Here is a 22,968-nt window from a genome sequence, read left to right on the forward strand (position 1 = left end):
CACCGTACGTAGCCACCCGCGCTAATCGGAGGTGCGAGCACGTGGGTCAAAGGTCAACAAATGCGGCGTGGCCAATGACGGAGAGCAATGATGATTATTATCGTACGGCAGATTAAAGCTCGCGCGCGCATTGCACTGAGCCAGGTTACGGGAGATTGTTGACGTGAGGCTAATGGGAGGAAAGTTCCAAAGCGAACGAGCACGTTTGTCTAACAGAGCAAGGCTATTGGGACTCGAGGGAATTGAGCGGGGCAAGTGCGAAGCAAGCGGAATGGCGTTGAAGTTGCTGGCTTCTGCAGAGCGGTGGTTGAACACAGGACGGGTGAGAGTGTGATCGAGTCGGTTTTAGTGGAACAAACGCGTGACATGGGCGAAAGCATCGAGGCACAACGTCGATCAGAACAATAAGTAGTGGCGATACAGGAGTGACAAGGGACTGACTGTACGGCAGTAAGAGAATCACAACTCCGTTCGCACAGGCACAGCAAGCAGCCGAACTGCTCGATGATGCATTCTACGATGCATGTGATTTAAGAGGTACATGAACTATTCACATTTTTTTGTTTTACCAGGTGAGGCCCCACTGAGCTGCGTTATCTCTTGTTCAGAAGCGACCTGGCTGTCACAGATGATAGCTCAACGAAGTGGCTTCTCATCACGTGCACATTTATAGCAGCCACATTACTATGAACTCACGTTGATTCTAAAAGTGGAGGGGAAAAACTGGAGGACCCGGAGAAAAATCCACCGACCACGGGGAGAGAGAGAGACACGCAAACTCCAAATATACACAGCAGACGTCAGGGTCGGAATCGGACCTACGACCTCCTGTATACAAGGCGAGGTTGTTAACATCCCATAGCCACCGTGATGATGATGAGAGAGAGACACGCAAACTCCAAATATACACAGCAGACGTCAGGGTCGGAATCGGACCTACGACCTCCTGTATACAAGGCGAGGTTGTTAACATCTCATAGCCACCGTGATGATGATGAGAGAGAGACACACAAACTCCAAATATGCAGCAGGCGTCAGGGTCGGGATCGAACCCACGATCTCCTGTATACCGGGAGAGGTAGTTAACATATCCTAGCTACCGTGATGATGATGAGAGAGAGACACACAAACTCCAAATATGCAGCAGGCGTCAGGGTCGGAATCGGACCTACGACCTCCTGTATACAAGGCGAGGTTGTTAACATCTCATAGCCACCGTGATGATGATGAGAGAGAGACACACAAACTCCAAATATGCAGCAGGCGTCAGGGTCGGGATCGAACCCACGATCTCCTGTATACCGGGAGAGGTAGTTAACATATCCTAGCTACCGTGATGATGATGAGAGAGAGAGACACACAAACTCCAAATATGCAGCAGGCGTCAGGGTCGGGATCGGACCTACGACCTCCTGTATACAAGGCGAGGTTGTTAACATCTCATAGCCACCGTGATGATGATGAGAGAGAGACACCCAAACTCAAAATATGCAGCAGGCGTCAGGGTCGGGATCGAACCCACGATCTCCTGTATACCGGGAGAGGTAGTTAACATATCCTAGCTACCGTGATGATGATGAGAGAGAGAGACACGCAAACTCCAAATATGCAGCAGGCGTCAGGGTCGGGATCTAACCCACGATCTCCTGTATACTAGGCGAGGTAGTTAACATCTCCTAGCCACCGTGATGATGAGAGACACACAAATTCCAAATATGCAGCAGGCGTCAGGGTCAGGATCGAACCCACGATCTCCTGTATACCGAGATAGGTAGTTAACATCTTCTAGCCACCGTGATGATGATGAGAGAGAGACACACAAACTCCAAATATGCAGCAGGCGTCAGGGTCGGGATCGAACCCACGATCTCCTGTATACCGGGAGAGGTAGTTAACATCTCATAGCTACCGTGATGATGATGAGAGAGAGACACGCAAACTCCAAATATGCAGCAGGCGTCAAGGTCGGGATCGAACCCACGATCTCCTGTATACCGGGAGAGGTAGTTAACATCTCCTAGCCACCGTGATGATGATGAGAGAGAGAGAGACACGCAAACTCCAAATATACAGCCGGCATCAGGGTCTGGATCGAACCCACGATCTCCTGTATACCGGGAGAGGTAGTTAACATCTCCTAGCTACCGTGATGATGATGAGAGAGAGAGAGAGAAACACGCAAACTCCAAATATCCAGCAGGCATCAGGGTCGTGGAGGATGACCCTACACAGGTGGGATGACGGGGTGGGGGGCGGGCTACGTGAGGTCACGCGCCAGGTGCGGCGAACAGAGGTGGTTAATTGGCGAGCCGTCGAGTCCCGGCGCTAATTGGCACACCTGGCGCGGGTAAGATTCTACAAGTTTCCCGGACTGGCAGGAGAGTGGCTCCCGGGGACAGCCAGCTTCGCCAGCCTTCACCGCTGCATCCCCATCAACAGCAGCAGCAGCAACAACAACAACAACCGCCACTAAGTGGCGGTGACGCCACCACGGCGCTTTGGCAAGGCGAGGAGCACTTTGGGGCCACGTGAAGTGTCGATGATTTGCTGCTGACAGGTCACAGGACAGATCCTGCTTACACGGGCTCACGGAGATAACTGGCAGATGCACCACCTGTGTCCCCCTACTGTGCCAAACTTGTACCGTTTTAGCCGCCCGGTGCTTCGATCGTTGTTGTGAGCGTGGCTCCTACGCCCTCCGCTAATGCTGGAGGGCGACTGCCTCCCGACTGCCCAGTAGCGGCGTCCTTCACGAGCCTCCTCCTCCTCCACAGAGGCCGACCTTGACGTCGCTGGTCCACCCAGCCCCACATCCTCCTGTACCACATCAGCTCCGTCTCTTCTCCAGCACCTATCACCACCACCACCACAGCCACAACAGCGACAACAACAACCCACGCACCTTATTTCCCTCCTTCCTCCTCGTTTGTTTATATTTTTTTTCTGGAACTCTCTTGCGCCCGAGCGGTACACAATTGAAAGAAATAATTTGCGTTTCGCGACGGCGGCGGTGAGTCGCGCGGTTTCGCTCGCGGTCCGCGTTTCCCATTGTTCGGGAAGGCGCGCTCCCTCCGTTTTGTTTGGTTCGCTCGGCACGCGAGGAAGGCGAGCGGAGATTTACATTTAAATTAGGGGCGGCTCGGCCCTCCGCCGTGTTTGCACGCAGCGCGTCTGTGTGCGTCTGCGCGCGCGCGTGTGTGTGTATGAACGTTGGTTGTGTGTGTGTGTACGTGGGGTGTGTGTGTACGTGGGGTGTGTGTGTGTGTACGTGGGGGGTGTGTGTACGTGGGGTGTGTGTGTACGTGGGGTTTGTGTGTGTACGTGGGCTGTGTGTGTGTGTACGTGGGGTGTGTGTGTACGTGGGGTTTGTGTGTGTACGTGGGCTGTGTGTGTGTGTACGTGGGGTGTGTGTGTACGTGGGCTGTGTGTGTGTACGTGGGGGGTGTGTGTGTGTACGTGGGGTGTGTGTGTACGTGGGGTTTGTGTGTGTACGTGAGCTGTGTGTGTGTACGTGGGATGTGTGTGTACCTGGGGTGTGTGTGTACGTGGGGTTTGTGTGTGTACGTGGGATGTGTGTGCTCCTGTGGTGTGTGTGTGTACGTGGGGTTTGTGTGTATGTACGTGGGGGGTGTGTGTACGTGGGGTGTACGTGGGGAGCGGTGGTGAAGCGGTTAGCGCGCTGCGCTACGAACCTGGCGACCCGAGTTCGATTCCGGCTCACGGCCAACACCAGTGACGATTATATGAACCGGTCCTGGGTCTCCCCTGGGTCGACTCAGCCTCAAATGACTACCTGGTGCGGTGTGTAAACATCGACACTGGGGAGACAAAGGCGGCCGGGCGTGGTGTTGGCCACTCAGCCCCTCGTGTGCCGTGCCGGCCTTCGGTGTTGGCTAACAGCACTCGCCCCAACAGTCTGTTAAGGCTGCCTCGCAGGCGAGGGAGATAACATATCGGCTAAAAATGAGCATGTCGCAAATAAGTCTATGAAAGATATTGTCTAAGAAGGGTCATCGCTCGAAACGTTGTTATTAGATATTGATGTTTTCTTAGTGTTGTTTTGTCGTTCACGGTTGACAGTGCACGATTGCCAACTGCATTTTTTTTCATTCGCAGTTTACAAATAATAATGCTAATAATCCCGGAAATACAATTAACACTTACATAACGTGTTTCACAAGTCGTCTCAAGGTGTCGTACATTCCAGGAATTGTTTTATCCCAAAAACGCAACTAATTTAATTAACATTTTAAAATAATAATTGAAAAGGGGTTATTTTAAGTGTCAGTGTGTTCACACCAAAACACACACAACCTTTATCAATTAATATAGTTTTTTAAATATAATAAATAGATTTCTAGATATAATTTAACAACATTCTTTAGCTCAATAGTATCTTATGCACGTGGTGTGTGCCAGGTATATGCGGGTACCGCCATTCCAAAGATGCATATTCTGCCTATTAATATTGGCTTTGTTAATTGCATGAGGTTAAAGGAGCAACCCTGCAATTGCTTTGCTCACACTGTGCATCGGTTAACCCCCCGCCCCCCACCTCGCATCTGAATAAATGAGTGCACCACAATTTCGATTTAAAGCTTTCGTGACTGCAGGGATTCATCTTCTTGGTTCTTTCGGTAAAGTCACGTAGAATTGAAATAATAAAATAATATAAGTAAAAACATAAGAACAGGTCTGTCGGGGAGACAGACCTGTTCTTCACCTGAGGACGGCTACTTGCGTTGTGGCCGAAACGTCGTGAGAATTATTTTATTATGTTTTACTTTTATTATTTTATTATTTCAATTTCATGTGACTTTACCGAAAGAAACAAGAAGAGTGCACCACAGTTAGTCGTCACACTTGGTGGGGTAAAGTATGGGTACTCACACCTCCGTTCAAAACGTCTTCCGATGCGCATTTTAGAAGCGCTCTCCTCTCTCTCTATCTTGAGATCCCTCTCGTAGTGGAGTCCGTTCCGCCAGCGGGTGGCGTAAGCCGGCAGTTTGCGGGGCTGCGCCTCTATCACAAAGGGCTTCGTAACGGCCACGTTACAGCGTCATTTCGCTTGAGGCTGCTGTTAAGCGCCACGGTGGCGAGGAGATGTTAACTACCTCGCCCGGTATACAGGAGGCCGTGGGCTCGATCCCCACCCTGACGCCTGCTGTATATTTGGAGTTTGCGTGTCTCTCCCCGTGGTCGCGTGGATTTCCCCTCCACATTTAGAATCAACGTCACGCGTTTGGAGCATTTGCCTGCCGTAAATGCCCGCGTGATGAGCCACTTCTCTGAGCTAACATCTGTGGCCAGGTCGCTTCTGAATGAGAGCTACAGTCCACAGCTCAGCAGGGGCATTACCTGCTAAAATAAATAGAAAAATGTTGCTTACATTTTTTTTTATCAAGTCGCTGCATTCGGCTCGTTCGGTAAGCTCTCGCCGGGTTTGACGGTTGCTGCTGCCGCTGCGTCCGTCCACCACCCCGCCAGGCTCTACGAGTTCCCCGTGCAGGCACCGCCGCCGCCGCTGCCGCCGCTGGCCCTGCTGCCGGCCAAGCGGCCCCGCATCTCGGCGCCGGCTCCGCCACGCCGGGGCAAGGGCGGCTTCCCCATGAAGGGCGGCCCACGCTCCACCATCACTGGCACCGCGGCCCCCGCGCCCAAACGTGAGCCCCCCCCCCACCCACCGCCACCCCCCCTCCCTTGCAACCCCCACCCCCCTGGCCCCCAGCAGCAAGCGCTGTTATTCTTTCTCTCCTTGTCGATGCAGCAGATGCTTGGCCGGTCAGTCGGTCAGTCGGTCGGTCATCCGATCTATGAAACTATTTTTTTTTTACCGGGTAAGGCCCTACTGAGCTGCTAAATAGCTCTTTTTCAGAAGCCTATCACATATGATAGCTCAACGGAGTGGCTTATCGCGTGGAAATGTATAACAAACAAATATTCTAAGCACACGTTGATTCTTAATGTGGAGGGGAAAACCGGTGGACGACCACGGTGAGAGAGACATGCAAATTCCCACATATACAGCAGGTGTCAGGGTCGGGATTGAACCCACGATCTCCTGCATACCAGGCGCGAGAGATAATATCTCGCCACCGTGGCACAATCGGTCGGTCGGTCCGTTGATTGCTCGATTGGTCCTGCTCACTTTCCAGGAAGCCAAACCACACGGAGTGCAAGCGGCTGGGTGGTGGGTGGCAGTGTGAGTTTCTACCCCTTTGTGTACTGACACGCCGCTCGCGCCACGCCAGCGCTGTGCCAAGCTAGCCCAGCACGGGTCCAAAAGAGGCGTGCTGGGCTTGTCTTTTTCCACCGCAGAAGCCCGTGCTGTGCCGCTGATGGCGTCACACGCAGCCCCTGTGCCAGATTCCGATGTCTCGTGAGGCCTCGCGCATCACGGTTTTTTTTTTATTCCACGGCTCGACCCGGCAAATATCCCGGTGGGGAAACCGCCCGTCAGAGCTCACAAACGGGTTTTGATTCCTTACCCGTACCCGTACCCGGCCGCACCAGGGTCGCAAACGGGTACCCGTACCCGGCCGGGTATGGGTAGCCGGGTATCGGGCAGGGGTATCGGGTACCCGGTTGCGACCTCTGCTGCCCGTGCCACGAGTGCGCCGTGCCTCGCCGTCGGTGCAAGTGGTGTCCGAGTAATCCCTGCCGTGGCCTCCCTGCTGCTTCTCTCTCTCTCTGTCGCGCGCCTCTGGCAGTGCGGGCCCTGAGTCTGCAGGCCATCAAGGGGGAGCTGCGGCAGGTGAAGTTCCGCATCGATTCGCTCCTGGAGAATCTGGAGAAGATCGAGAAGGAGCAGAGACCTCAGAACGGTGGGTTTGGTTCGCGCGTGGCCGACGCCGAAAGGCGACGCGCAAAAAATAACTTGCGATAAACGAGGCAAACAGAAATAAGCAATATTTAAAAATACCTTTTTTTAAACACGCTTTCATGAAATGTACCGTACGAGTAATGGAAGAACTCCACGACTCCAGGAAGTAGCCCCGAAGCTTGCCATAACGTAAGGGACTGTGGTGATTTACAGCCAGCGTCCAGTCCCTTCGTACTGCAGGCTGACTCCCCTGTCATTACCTCCTGTGGCCACTAGTCAACTCGCACTGCAGGGTGACTCCCCTGTCGTTACTTCCAGTGGCCACTAGTCCACTCGTACTGCAGGCTGACTCCCCTATCATTACCTCCCGTGGCCACTAGTCCACTCGCACTGCAGGCTGACTCCCCTGTCATTACCTCCCGTGGCCACTAGTCCACTCGCACTGCAGGCTGACTCCCCTGTCATTACCTCCCGTGGCCACTAGTCCATTCGCACAGTAGGTTGACTCAACTGTCATTACACATATATTATAGATATTTTTTATTCATATCTTATTTTGAGCTACAAAATTTAAGGAGCAGCGAAATCAGTGGAGGCCCACGTCCAGCAGCGTATTGATCATGGCGCATGATGAGGATACATTAAAAGTGCCCATAGCAATCGTAATCATCTTTTTTTCTTTTTGTTAAAGGAGACTTGGGATTTAAGCCGGTGTACGCACGTGAAAGAAAACGCTTTCAATCTTCCGTAGAATTTCGACATGATATCGTCGCCTTTTTTTATGCTCAGCAACTCCAGGAGACGAAACTAAAAGAGTTCGCTCGCAAACAAGAACATTCATTGTGAAAGCATATTTAAATTGAAAGGCCTCCTGGTGGTTTTGTGTTCTTTTGAAGGTGGCGTGCGTGCGTGCGTGCATGTGCGCGTGTGTTTTTGTTAACCGGTAGCGTAGAGGCTAGCGTGGGGAGCGGTTGCGGTTATTGATGCTGCCGCACGAACCCAGCGACCCCGACTTTGATTCCTGCTCACGGCCAACACCAGTGACGATTATCTGAACCGGTCCTGGGCCTCCCCTAGGTCGACTCAGCCTCAAATGAGTACCTGGTGCGGTGTGTAGTAAACATCGCCACGAGGGAGACAAAGGCGGCCGGGCGTTGGTGCTGGCCACTCGCCCCCTCATGTGCCGTCCAGGCCTTCGTAGGCGCTGCTCGCTAACAGCACTTGCCCCCAAACAGTCTGTCACAGGCTATACGGGTATCTTTGTCTTTGTTTGTTTTTTACCATTTCTCAGTTCATTGCGAGAGGTTCAAGCGACCCCTTTAAATTTCCTGTCAATCTTTTACGGGGGAAACACGAGGCCCTCGGGCGACGCTGATTAAACGGCTGTCATTTCATCGATTTCATTTCTTAATGATGATTTTTTTTTTCATTTTTGACCCCCCCCCCTCCACCACCGTTTGAAAAATGGACACGGCCAGCTTGCCCGTTTGGTCATTTTTCTTTCGCCCCAACAACAACAACAACGAGACCGGCTCTCTCTCCCCCACACGATTGCCTGCCCTCCCCATAGTCCAGCGGTCGGGAACCTATGGCTCGCGAGCCATATATGGCTCTTCCGGTGACGGCATAAGGCTCCCAGACAATTTTGAGTTGGAAAAAATAATAATAATAAAAATCAGTTTGGAACTGATTTTTAAATACTTGTGATATTGTTTAATAATACTGTGTCATTTTAAAGTAAACAGAAATTAGTTTTGAAGATAAATTTCACGGGTCACGCCTGCATGAAGCTCAACCTCACCACGTATGAACCAGACTACAAGGCCATCAGCAAAACCATGCAGCACCAGAAGTCGCATTAAAAGTAAGACATATTTAATTTATTATACGTTAAAAATACTATATGGCTCTCAATGAATTATATTTAGAAATATTTGGCTTTTATGGCTCTCCCAGTCAAAAAGGTTCCCGACCCCTGCCATAGTCCATAGCCACACCTGAAGGGGGAAAAAAATTCATTTTTTTTTACCGTAAAGGATTAGGATCGTATGACTGTGGACAGAAATTGCTATGTTTATTCCCACCAATGACCTCTGTGGCATTTTGTGCTGAAATCAATAGGAGCCAAATTTGTTTTAAAAATATGTATGCATTGGTGTGTTCTGCCCGAGTGGCCTGCCCTTGTTGATTTACCTTGGCGTAGCTTGCTGTTGTTGCTGTTGTAAAACTGACTATAGATACGCAGAGGCACGGACCTTTGTCAGCCTCCTGCATGCGCAAGAGGCATGTGATGCAGTGTGAGATTGTAACGTTAATTCTGGAATTCCGGACTTAATAAATACAATTTTGAAAGAAACAAACATTAACACGAATTAGAAAAAAAATCAACTCGCCACTTTCCTCGCGAATACCACCGCTACACAGGCAAACATAAAATAGGCCGACGTTTCAGGCATTGACCCATCATCAGTGTACATTGTCTAAAAGAGAGTACTATCGTGCAAAAGGCCCATTTCCCAAACCATCTAATATATACAAGACGAGAGAGTCAATGACCTCTGATATAGTGCGGCGGCGAAAGAGGTTCTCCATCCAAACATATGACAGATATAAATCGAGATAGAGTGAGTTATTGTTATTCTTGGTTATTTCGGTAAAGTCACGTAGAAGGGAAATGATAAAATAATAAAATATAAAACAATAAAGATTCTCACGACATTTCGACTGCAACACAAGCAATCATCGTCAGGTGTGAAATCCACAGCAAGATTTTTTTTTTAAGTGTAGGTTTTTCCCTTCTACGTGACATTACCGAAAGATCCAATAATATTAATCCCTGCAGTCACGAAAGCTTTAAATCTAAATTTTAGTTATTGTTGTTTGTCAATAATGTTTCTATACTCCATGGATAGATAAATGCAATTGCTCGTTCATAACAAATGTGAAAACATTCTAATTTAATGTATGAATATGGATTACAAATTTGAAATTCTAAACACCCCGCAAAGAGATGTATTTTCTATTATTCGAAGAAAGCAGAAGAGAAGATGAAAGAGGGAGAACTGAGAGAGAGAGAGAGAGGGGAGAGTGGAATAAAAATGCCCATACGTTTCGTCCAAACGAACACAATATCGTCAGGAAATTGGATTTCTAATGCGCCATTCTCAGACACACACACACACGAACGCGCTCAGTTTGCGTCGGGGTGTAACGATCAGCGCAGACAAACGCGCTTTGTCCGGCCCGAAGCAAATAATCCCCCCCATGCCCATCTCTCGGCATGATGATGTTATCAACAAAGCATGGCGCTGTGGGTAGAAAACTGGCAATGTGTGAAAATTCTAGATTTGAAGCTTTCGTGACTTCAAGGATTCATACTCTTAGTTTTTTCGGTAAAGTCACGTAGGTAAAAAATTTAATTAAAATTAATAAAAATAATAATAAAATAAAAATCACGACGTTTCGGAGGCAACACAAGTCTCCGTCATCAGGTGGGACCGTCACAGCCAGATTTGCTGCATCAAGTGATCAGGTGAGACCGTCACAGCCGGATTTGCTATATCAAGCTCACTTGATACAGCAAATCTGGCTGTGACGGTCCCACCTGATGACGGAGACTTGTGTTGCCTCCGAAACGTCGTGATTTTTATTTTGGTAATATTTTATTTTTATTAATTTTAATTTCATTTTTTACCTATGTGACTTTACCGAAAAAACTAAGAGTTTTGTGTGAAAACCCCACCCATTGGTGCTTCGTTGTGCCACAGCGTTAAGGTTTTTGTTTACTTTTCTAACAATTTTTTTTTTTTAGCAAGTAAGGCCCCACTGAACAGCTCTTTGTTCAGGACCGTCCTGGCCATCGCACACGATCGCCCGACGAGAGGCGGCTGATGATCGTGTGGAAATTCACAGCATGCCGAATACTCCGAACGCACGTTTCATTGCGATCTCGAATCGTTGTCGCGGAAAGTACGACATCGTTGATTCATTGACGAGTGTGCATAGCATACCGCCGGTGTGCCGCGTCGCATTTGTCGTGGTTGAGCCGTTTGCGCTGTCGCTGCACGGGCGATGCGATCTCCTCGAGTGAGAGGAGACGGAGAGAGAGAGAGAGAAATGGCAGAGAGACCGACTGACTCGCAATTGGAGAGTTCGCGCTTGGAATACTTCGGGTCGGCGGAGGGAGGTGGGGTTGGGGGTACATTTTCACCGCAGTTGGCGTTATGAATAGGTTGACATCAGCGGATACATTGAATTGCAGATTATGCCTCGAAAGGTCAAAATTATGTACGGTCCTAACGGGACGGTGCGTAGGTTGTCGCGGGTGTGCTCGACAGCTGTCTGCCATTCGTTGTCGCGCAGTGAGCGCGTGTTGCCAATCCGATTGGCGCACGACGTTTTTCGCCCTGGTGCTTTTGAAGGAAGAAGTTCCCGGCGCTGTGTTTCGTTTCCACAGCTGTACGGAATGCGAACGACTCCTTGCTTCCAATGATAGACAAAGATAAAGATGCCCCGTGTAGCCTCAACAGGCTCTTGGGGCAAGTGCTGTTAGCGAGTAGCACGTATGAGGGCCAGCGTAGCACACGAGGGGGTGGGTGGGCAACACCACACCCGACCGCCTTTGTCTCCCCAGTGGCGATGTTTACACATTGCACCAGGTACTCATTTGAGGCCGAGTCAACCTAGGAGAGGCCCACAACCGGCTCAGATAACAGTCACTGGTCTTGGATATTAGTTAACCGCGACACCACTGCTTCACAATGATAGACACACACGCACAAGCTCGGTGTGCCATACAAGTCAGCAATGAACCTTTGATATATGTGTATACCGTATATCAATACACACACGTGTGTGTGTGTGGCATTATCGAATTCCCGGTTCTCATAAGCTCCCATGAAATATAATAAAACGGTGAGCCATTAGGCACAAAGCACCATGCAGCCCCAGTCTAATAACATTTTTTTTTCTATAATCGAGGCACAAAGAAATTTCCCAAGCAGCCCCGGAGTAATGAGGCAAGGAATAACATTCTACAGAGCCGTCCCGGTCATTACCGCTGCCCCTGCGTGGTTCGCTGTGCATTTTGGGTCGTAAAATGTGGGCAAAGGTGGAGCCCTGCAGTGGCCCGATTGCATTCCATGCTGGCAGAAGGATCTTCACTCGGACGAGCTCTAAAAAGGCCCCCTCCTTCCAGAGGAGTGAGTCACTTGGGTCGCCTCTCCCACGCTGGCGAGACGCCTTAGAAGTAACGGGAGTATACACCCACATTGCACTCCACTGCACGTGACCTGCTGATGGATTTGGGTGGACGGAGGCGGCTGAGCGGATTTAAGAAATTGCCACGCCGTGAGATCAAATCAAATAAACTTTGGAGTAAATCGGTAATTTCTGAGTTACTTATAATATTTGGCAAAATATGGACCGTACTGTTTTTCGTCCACTATGCAACAGACGGAGTTTAGCTTCGTTTGGCCAGCTTTTCTTCCCCTTCAGTTCCGATGATGTACGTGCATATCGTCAAAACGAAACCGGAATAAAAACGAAAATAAAGTCACTTTATCGGTACCGAGGTTCCCACAAGGCCAAGCGGGGAGGGGCGTGTGGCCCAGCTTGGCGCCAGCTATCATAGAATGCGGTCATGTCACTGTGTCCCTCTGCGGTGAGTAGCGACGTCTTTAAAAACAACGGCGTTACTACGCCTCCTCTAAAAAAATTGAATCAACGCCGAGCCGCTTGCGAGTTCCCGAGATTCAGAGGTTAACGGGACCCGCACCCCGCAACTTGCATTTGCCTCTGAACGGGAAAGGGTTAACCAGGGTCGGTCGCCGGCTCGAACTGCATCACGCTTGCAACGGCACAGGGCAAGCGCGCTGGTCTTTGGGCCGTGTCACCGTCCCATGAACGTCGCTGGAACACACTGGGGCCAGCAGGGCCCGTGGGCCGAAGGACAGTAAATTACATTTTATTTTATTTGTTTTGGCAGCGAAACAGACATCCACGTATTTTATTTCTTATTTATCACGTCGGTTTGAGATGCCGAACAGCGCTGTGTCTCCTTTTCGGTGTTTATTATTTTAGTTATTTTCTTCTCTTCACCGTTTTTTTTTAAATATATATTTCGTTATTTGATGTAACTTTTTTTCTCCCCCCACAATTGTGTTTACTCGCGAGAGCTGCTGATATTGCCGCCTTCATTTCTCACCGTTGCGACGAAAACAAATTGACGGCCGAAAGACGCAGTTTTCACTGCAGCGACAAAAACACTTCTCACGCATAAATCCACATTACCCCGGCGATTCTTAAAAACAAAACTAAAAAATAGGGTGCTTCGTAGCCACTGAAATCACATTTTAATTACATTTGCTGTTGTTTAAAGTGCCAATTTTGAAACTTTGCAGCGAAAGTCGGCGAGCGTGTGACCGTTGACATCCTTGGATGCTGACGCTCGTTTTGTTCGGTGGAGACAATAGATTATTCATTTCTGTGCCCGATTTAAAATATTACATTGTGTCACTTTGTCCGTTTGCCCGTCCGAGGACCCTTCAGTGGTATTTCCTTTTTTTATAAAACTGCAAAATTCGCGTTTGCAGTCAAGAGCTACCCTATTCGATTCGTTTTAAGTTATTGACATTTCATTGATTATCGTTTTGATTCACCAGTGAATCATCAGATAATTATAATTGTTCGATCTTCATTTGAAGCTTTCGTGACTGCAGGGATCAATACTCTTCGGTTCTTTCAGTACGTAGGTATGAAATAAAATAAATCACGACGTTTCGATCGCAACACAAGTGGTCGTCCTCAGGCGGAACAAAAATTGTTGTTATGATTTCAACTTGGAGCGTACGCAGTGACCATTCGCTCGCTCTAGAAGAGAGGGAATCATTCGGAGGCGTGAGGAACCACGGACGAGCTGGATGGCAGCCAGGCGTTTTGAATCGACGCCAAAAAATGCCCAAGCTCAGCAGTCCTCCATATATTAAGGCGTTATCGGCCGTGTGAGTGGAACCCACGAAACCCGGCAAAAAAACCAAGCAAACACTCGATACCGCACGGACGGAACGGGTCGAGTCCAACGTTTTTTGCGGCACTGACTTCGCTCGACGCCCACAATGACATAGTCACAGGGCGCTTCACAGATTGACACATTAAAGCGCATTTAACGTTACGATCAAAACGCCCGTCGCGTGCGACGGCGTCGTCGCTGGCGGATGGGGCGTGCGTCCTGCAAGGCCGAACCTTTTAGCGCTGTTTTTTTGTTGTTGTTGATCAGCCGTGTTTTGGGCAAGCCTTTTGATGAGTGTGGTCCGGTCTTCAATGGGGCGACGCAACTTTCACGCTCAAATTGTGCTCATTTTGGATCGTATTTTTTAAAAAAAAGTCCTCACGGCGCTAAAGCGTTTGCGCTTTTTCAACCCTCAGCCGCAAAGCGTAATGAGAACCACTCGTCTGTAATGTGAAGGGAATAATTTCGCGTGGTTACCTGTTGTTTCATTATTATTATTTGTTACCTGCTGATGCAGCAGCTCCTCTCGATTGCCAAACTGCTCAACACGAAGAAAGAGTAAATCGAAGCCTTTTTGGGTCGGCAATTTAATCTTCCGTGCAGAATGTAGGTTAGCCTTCAGCTGCGATGCAGTCTGCTTAATGGCCTAGTCAATTAAGCATCTGAAATTATTTTAATTACACGGTCGTGTAGCTGTTTTTATGTTTGCTATTCTCCCAGTTTTTATCCTCCACTTTCGCCCCAGTTGTGCTTCGGAATCATTTTAATAAGACAAATCATCCACTCAGAACCCCAAGGTCAAGCACAAATGTATTAATATATATACATCCTGTTATATTATCCTGCATTTGTTCAACTGCATTGTGTCTTGAGACAAAGCAATCATTTGGCACGCGAGCAGAGTAGTGGATAAGCCCTTGTTTATAAATTCGGCCCGTGGAAAAATTAAAAATATCACACGGGAAGCCAAACATCTGTTGTTTTTGTGTTTTTCGAAAGGCGGCTTGACATGATGTCACCACGTATTCACGCCGGAGGTGGCTGTACTTCTCCCACACTTGGCAAACTGAGATTCGTAAATGTTCGCAGGTGGCATTTCGCCAGATCAAGTGGCGGATCAGATTGAATGTGGCCAGAGTGGTCATCGGTGACCAGGAGCTGGACTTGTAGTTGACGGGCGGTAACGTATCGTCGACCGTCTAAGTGCTAAGGGGCCGTCATAAATGACGTCACGCACCTGGGGGGGGGGGGTCAGACATTTGTGACGATGTGTGACGAGGGGGGGGGGGTTGAGAAATGTGACGTCACATAAAAATGCGCAACTTTAAATAAATATGGACAACACGTTCTACTTAATTAAATAGACTTTTTAATAAATGTTTTCTCCTACAACATCGGAGTGCAGCGCCACATTAAATACGCACTACAATGACAATAGGTTTAAAGCGATTTGAAGCATGTTTTAATTTATTTAGGGAGGGGGGCAGAGCTATTGTGACGTCATATTTGAAGGGGAGGGGGGTCTGACTTTTTGTGACGCCGTGTGACGAAGGGGGGGGGGGGGGGTTCGTCAAAAATCATCCGAAACCGCGTGACGTCATTTATGGACGGCCCATAAGCAGGTGTTCATTCCAGCCCCCCCACCCGCATCCCCGCCCCCCACGCTGCACACACACAAACTCAGCGGTGCTGTCACCCAAACTAGCAACAACAATTAAAAACATCTTCTTGGTTCTTTCGGTAAAGTCACGTAGAAGAGAAATAATAAAATAATAAAAATAAAACATAATAAAATATTTTATTATATTATTATATTTTTTATTATGTTTTATTTTTATTCTTTTATTATTTCTCTTCTACGTGACTTTACCGAAAGAACCGAGAAGATGAATCCCTGCAGTCACGAAAGCTTTAAATCGAAAATTAAAAACATTTTCTCGCAAAACACTTTGCCAGAGCAACTCGCCACAAATCCTCCGACTCTCTGGGATGTGACGCCGACATCATTGTGCAGATTCAGAAGCGAGTCCGGGTTTGTGTGTTGAGGATCCCGGATCAGTTTCGTTGTTTTTTTCCTGTCTGTGCGATTTTGGGAGAATTGTCTCGTGTGTTACGGCACCGCGTGTTGAACGTCTGTCGCACCGTACCTCGCCAACCGCGCTCATCGGAAGCGCTAGCTCAGAAGGCGACGCGGTGACCACAGTTCGAATCCCATCCTCGGCTAACATCGTTGGCGATGTTCGCCGAGGATGGGACGCACCCCTTTCAGCAACCCGCGCCGACCCAGCGTGGCGAAGTAGGCTCAAGCGAAACTCCACGTGCAGCGGATTTGGTACAGGGCAGAGGTCGCAACCGGGTACCCGTTACCCGTACCCTACCCGATACCCGGCTACCCGTACCCGGCCGGGTACGGGTACGGGTAGCCGTTTGCGACCCTGGTGCGGCCGGGTACGGGTACGGGTAGGCCGTGAGTCACTGGTGAGTAACCGTTTGTCACTCATTTCTGGTAGGGTACGGGTAGGGAACGGGTACCCGTACCCGGCCGGGTATGGGTACGGGTACCCGTTTGCGACCCTGGTGCGGCCGGGTACGGGTACGGGTAAGGAATCAAACCCCGTTTGCGACCTCTGGTACAGGGGCTGTAGAAGGCCTCTTTCGCGACGTACAGCGAGATTGTGTTTCGTAACTTTCCGCTGTCGAGTGTTTCGGCAATACTGCTGCCCGCTCACCTCGTCCGCAATCCCCGTGCGCGCGGGCAGATGAGCGGTGGTGCAGCGGTTAGCGCGCTGCGTTGCGAACCCGGCGGCTCGAGTTCGATTACCCGCTCACGGCCAACACCGGTGACGATTATCTGAACCGGTCCTGGGCGTCCATCAGGGTCGACTTGGTCTCAAATAAGAACCTGGCGCGGTGTGTAGTAAACATCGCCACGAGGGAGACAAAGGCGGCCGGGCGTGGTGCTGACCACCCACCCCCTTCGCGTGCCATGCCGGCCTTCATAAGAGCTCGCTAACAGCACTTGCCCCAACAGTCTGTTAATAATGCGTGTGTGCGTGCGTGTGCGTGTGTGTCCGTACGTGCGCATATGTGTGTGTGCATATGTGTGTGTGCATGTGTGCGCGCGCGTGTGCGCGCGCGTGAGTGCGTGCGCGTGTGAGTGCGTGCGTGTGTGTGCGTGCGCGTGTGCGCGTGCGTGCGCGTGTGTGTGTGCGCGTGTGAGTGCGTGTGTGTGCGTGCACGTCTGCACGTGTGTGAGTGTGTGCGTGTGTGTGCGTGTGCACATGTATGTGTGCGCGCGTGTGTGTGTGTGCACGTCTGCACGTGTGCGTGCGAGCAGGTCTGTCGTGTAGCTCCTCCTCTGCGGGAGCCTCCGCCGCTGGCACCGCTGGGACCTCCTCCAAGCTCGCGGATGCGCCGGCGGCAGCGCGCAGCGACGGCGCCGCCGCGAACCCGGAGGTCGCGGAGGGAGAGGACCACGGCCTCGCCGAGCCTCGCTCCTCCGGGGAGCAGCGCCTGGTGCGGTGACGCGCGGCTCCTCATTTATGGACGACCCCTATCAAGTCCGTGTTGCGATGCGCTGCCAAAGAATTATTTTTTTTTTACAAAAGTTTGGAGCTTCTGCGGAGCTCGTGAACATTTCTTCGAGTTAATTACCAGCTGGTTTTTTTTCTTTAATTATTTTTCACGCCAGCGCCTTTACATCGTGCGCCGTTCTGATTTGCGCTCCTTAATTGTTTCCACGACACCGCTGACGATTATCCGAACGTCTCCTGAGCCTCCCCTAGGTCGACTCAGCATTAACCGAGCGCCCGGTGCGTCATGGCAAACATCGGCGATGGGGGGGGGGGGAGGTAAAAGTGGCCGAGCGCGGTGCTGCCCAGCCATCGGCCACGTGTACCGTAATCGAGCCTTCATCGATTGCTCGCTAACGGCACTTTTCCCACCCCACCCCGACCCCCCCTAAACAGGCTACCGTGGGCGAACCTTTTTCCTTCGTATATTTTGTCCACGCTTGCATTTGCTAATCGTTACCCTTTTGTTGTTTTACATCTCCTTCTCGCAGACGAACAGCCACACATGCGACCAGGATGGAATACAGTGACCGCTGCGATTCCGGGTAAACGGATCACGTCCGATTCATTGCATTCGTTAATGAATCACCGCGTATACGTTATAGTTCTCTACCTCCCCCACCCCCCGCACGCGTGCAATGCATTTTTATGCACAGCTATGAACAGCAGAAGTGGCAGCTGAAGGCAAATGCCACATGGCCTCGTCGTGCCTGCCGTGCCAATCAAACCAGTGTCCTCCGCTGAATTAATAGGACGCGACTGGTACATTTTTGACACCTGTCGGCGGCGTTTCAACATTAAACCGCCATCGTAGGCAGTGTTGGATTATCCTAGTAGCAAAAGTAGCTACATGTGTTAAGGGCCCGGCGCTAAATGCTTTAAAGCTATTAATTCCGGGTTCAGTGATTCTGCACTTGCTCTATTGCTATAGTACTATACCGCCTTCAGCTTTTATGAACGACCGGGTGTTTAATGTTAGCTATTTGTTTTATCATCTGACTGTATAGCAAATGAAAAAATACAATAACTTTACTATGCAAGTAAAAAATATGTGTTTTTTTATGTGGGTTTTATTTATTTATTTAGAGCCCCTTCATAACAAATGCTACAGGCCCCGCACTAGCTTAATCCGGCACTGCTCGTAGTGACATCTTCTACAGAGGCGCGGTGGGTGGCATGGAAAGTGGGGGGGGGCAAGGAAGGGGGCAACCTCTACAGGGAGGGAGGGTCGGCTGATGGTTTGTGTCCAGCGAGTATGTGTCGATTAGACTCGCGCGCACACACACGTGTGTGTGTGCACACGTGTGTGGGGGGGGGGGGTTAGTGTAGCAGTTAGCGCGCTGCGCTTCGAACCCCAGTGACCCGAGTTTGATTCCCGCTCACGGCCAGCACCAGTGGCGTTTATCTGAACCGGTCCTGCACCTCCTCTAGGTCGACTCGGCCTCAAATGAGTACCTGGTGGGGTGTGTAAACACTACCATGCCTGACCGCCTTTGTCTCCCCGGTGGTTGAATTTACACACCGCACTAGGTAGTCATTTGAGTTTTAAAGAAAGTAGTTTGCCAATCCAGATGATTTAAAAGTGCATAGCTCCAGTGGCTCCCTAATATCAGAAGAAAGAGCGTTCCAGACGGCCGCGGAAGCACATCTGAGAGCGCGCGATGTGGCGTCCGTCTTTGTTCGATCGGCTGCAAAAAAAGCCGCTGCTTAAAACGACGGTGCCGTCGTTACGTTTCTTAATCAACCTCTTACTCTGCGCTCAAAGGTGTTGTTTGTTTTGGGGGGTCGTGCCACGGTCGTTGGGCAACATCGTCCGAAGTTTTCGCTGCGAGAAGCTCCGGTGCAGCCGCGCTAAAGTGGCCGGAGCGAACGGCCGCCGTTGTTTGCGATCAACAGTAAAAAAATTAACCCGTAAAAAAAAGTTTTTCACTATAAATCCTTTATATGCGTGGCATCGGTTTTATTTTATTATTCATTTCTGTTTTTCTTGAGTAAGACTTTCATTTTTATCACATTGGTATTTTAAATTAAAGATGAAAAAAAAATTCCCAAAAAGTGGAAAATTTTGGAAAAATTTTTCACGAAAATAAATTGTCACGCACAACGATTCTGTGTGCAAAATGTCAGCTCGATTGGATCACGGGAAGTGGGTTAAAAAACGACCGAAAGATTTGCACGGTCGTAAGCGCGCAAGCAAGCAAGTAAACTTAATATAAAGGATTTTTAAAAAGTGTCTCTCCCCGAGGTAAAATGGGGAACGCGTTCTGACTGACTGCCGCTCGCTCTCGTGTCTAACTTATTTTTTCTTTTGTACTCCCCTCACAGATCCGCGCCCGAGGTTCACGATTTTCCGGCGCAAGACCTGGGGGGGTTGGGGGGGTTTGGGGGGCACGTTACCAATGGAAAACGTCGACGACTCGGCGCAAAATACCACCACGTGACTAGGCCCCAATAGAAAAAAGCAAACATTGACGTTAAACACAAAGATAAACTACAGCAGCAACAAGATACACGAATAAAACAAAGATTTTTTTTGAGTCGTAAAAACAATAACCTGATAGAATTACTTTCTTACAGAAGGAGGCACAGTTTTTTTTTATTACATTCTAAATATTTTTTCTTACGGTTTTGACAACTGTAGTCTCAACATTGCGTGTGTGTGTGTTGTCTTTATAATTGTGTTAACATTTCCACGGGTGATTTTCTTCATTCCAGGCGCCACAAAGCTCTATCCACATCCTTTAGCCTTTTTTTTAAGGGAATAATAATTCTTCATCTGCGTACGCAGCACTTTTACACCGGCCACACCCGAACCACACCAGCACGGGGCAACCAACACATTGAAATGCCAGCCTCACAAAAGAGACATCTGCAATCTGGTTCGGTGGCCAAGCAGGGCCAGGGGCGGGGCTAATGACGTGTGCAAGTGCGTGAGACGTCAGTCAAGTACAACTCAGAATTAATAAAGGTTTTTTTTTCTTTCTTTGGGGGTGGGGTGGGGGGGGGTTAGATCACGTAAATATAAATTTGTGTCGTTAAGCCCGCCACCACCCCGAGCACACATTTACTGTCCTCCAGCACATCGGTGGTGCTGAAGTAGCACATAATTGGCACGTTTTTGTTTATGACAAACCTTACTAATTGGCTGTGTGGTCGGGTGGTGGCGGTTTTAATGACACATGTTATTTTTAAAGTACCTAACCCAAAAAAAAACCACTTTATTATTAATAATATTGCTCGCCAAAGCCCTACTACTACTTCTACGTGTTAAACAACACGGAAAGGCGTCAAGTGCTCGTTCAACGCACGTGGCTCAGCTTCTGCAGTGGAAAAAAATAATTATGTCTGCGCCAGGCTAGTTTGCCAAAGGGCCCTGGCATGGCTCGGTTGTGCAGTGGAAAAGAACATGCTGGCAGCACCAAGCTCGCTTGGCAGTGTCCTGGCATGGCTCGGTTGTGCAGTGGAAAAACCATGCTGGCTGCACCAGGCTAGTTTCGCAGGGACCCTGGCATGGCTCGGATATGCAGTGGAAAATACGGATATTAGTTGGGCTTCATTCATGATTATGTGCGACTTGTGTGTGTGTGCTGTATTTGAAACATATCCACCACGTATTTATAACCTTTCATAACGACGATGATATAAACAACTTATAATAAAAACAAACGTGAACAATAAAACACGAGTGATTTTGATTGCGTTTTTATTTGGTATTTTGACACGGGAGTGTGCGTTTCATTAAATGTGTACCTTTTTTTTTTGGGGGGGGGTGGCAATTTGTGAACACACACAAGTACATCGTCTGAGCTAAAACGATTACATTTCAGTTTTCAGTGTGAGGGCAAAGAGTCGGTGGTGAAGCGGTTAGCCCAAGACCTTTTGAAGCGAGTGACCCGAGTTTGATTCCCGTCCACGGCTAACATCAGTGGCGAAGTGAAATGTGAATCAGAACCATCCCTCGCCCTCCCTCCCCCCCCCCCCAACTTTTCACCGCATTGACCAGGCGTGGTGAAGTATGGTCAAATAACCCACATAACAGACATGCCGTAGATAGGTTATTGGATTAATCAAGGGCTGTGCATTACTAATTTTTATTTGTTTATTTTAGCTCAGATTATTGTAAAAATTATGAACGATGTGTCACTCAATTAAAATACACACTTTTTATTTCATATATCCCCCCCCCCCGCCTCCACAATTTAATTTACAATTTTTCTGGCGTAGGAGAACACCGCACAGATGGGCGCAGCAAAATCGCGCGCCTGCAAAAAAAACGATCTTCCATATTTTCAACTCGCCTTATAATTAAAATGGAACCTTGATTTGAAGCTTTCGTGACTGCAGGAATCCATACTCTTTGGTTTGTTCGGTAAAGTCACGTAGGTATAAAATAAATTATATATATTTGTATTTTATTTCGCGTAGGTATAAAATAAATAATAAAATAACATTTATTTAATTTATTTTATGCCTACGTGACTTTACCGAAAGAATAAGAATACGTTTTACCCTTTCTGGCACTAAAACTGGCGTTCAGATGTTCAAACACCAAACATCTGAACACCTGTTTTATTGCGAGAAAGAGTAAAAACAGATGATTTTTCATACTTTGATACTAGTAAAAAATGTCTCATTTTGTAGCTTCTCACCCCGAGTTATAAATTCCCTGATAGTGCATTGTCTTTGGGGCCGTCCATAAATGACGTCACGTACCTAGGGGGGAGGGGGGGTCAGACATTTGTGACGATGTGTGACGAGGGGGGGGGGGTTGAGAAATGTGACGTCACATCAAAATACGCAACTTTAAATAAATATAGACAACACGTTCTACTTAATTAAATAGACTTTTTAATAAATGTTTTTTTTTATTTTTTTCTATTTAAAGCTTTCGTGACTGCAGGGATTCATATTCTTGGTTCTTTCGGTAAAGTCACGTAGAAGGGAAATAATAAAATAATAAAAATAAAACATTATTTTTAAAAACATTTTATTTTATCATTTCCCTTCTACGTGACTTTACCGAAATAGCCAAGAAAATGTTTTCTCATTCAGCATCAGAGTGCATCGCCACATTAAATACGCACTACAATTAGAATAGTTTAAAGCGATTTGAAGCATGTTTTATATTTTTTTTGAGGGGGGCAGAGCTTTGTGACGTCATATTTGAGGGGGGGTCTGATTTTTTGTGACGCCGTGTGACGAGGGGGGGGGGGGGTAAAAAATCGTCCAAAATCGCGTGACGTCATTTATGGACGGCCCTTTTGTGCTGTTCGCCATTTGGCGTTCTCTCATCTGACACTAGTGTCCTAGAGAAAGCCGCCTCTGGTGTAGACCAATCAGTTTGAAAGACAATGGCAGCTATTATGAGACAATGTTTGTTTGCATGCATGTTCACCACAACTACCGTGTGTGATTAACGCACACTTGATTCCTTGCGAAATGTTTCTATTTGGTGTTGGAACAGCTGTTTTATCGGCAGAAAGGGTAAACCCTATTCTCATTTTCGCCTCGTAATTAATTTACGCGCGGCCCATTCGAAGCGCCACAATTTCACGCAAAATATT

General features: G+C 48.7%; 1 protein-coding gene across 2 annotated transcripts in view; it reads left to right on the forward strand.

The window, feature by feature from the left end:
- Positions 1-21,078, forward strand: part of LOC133354929 (RNA-binding Raly-like protein) — a 170,977-nt gene extending 149,899 nt beyond the window's left edge. For both annotated transcript variants that reach the window (XM_061572126.1, XM_061572127.1), the window contains exons 6-10: positions 5,488-5,663; positions 6,711-6,824; positions 17,170-17,348; positions 17,896-17,949; positions 19,730-21,078. In XM_061572126.1, the coding sequence (XP_061428110.1) occupies positions 5,488-5,663; positions 6,711-6,824; positions 17,170-17,348; positions 17,896-17,934 (508 nt within the window). In that variant the 3' untranslated portion in view covers positions 17,935-17,949; positions 19,730-21,078. The remainder of the gene's footprint in view (positions 1-5,487; positions 5,664-6,710; positions 6,825-17,169; positions 17,349-17,895; positions 17,950-19,729) is intronic.
- Positions 21,079-22,968: the final 1,890 nt, after the last annotated feature.

Source organism: Lethenteron reissneri, chromosome 49 (assembly GCF_015708825.2).
Source record: "Lethenteron reissneri isolate LAM-NWPU_2019-01 chromosome 49, ASM1570882v1, whole genome shotgun sequence".
NCBI lineage: Eukaryota > Metazoa > Chordata > Hyperoartia > Petromyzontiformes > Petromyzontidae > Lethenteron > Lethenteron reissneri.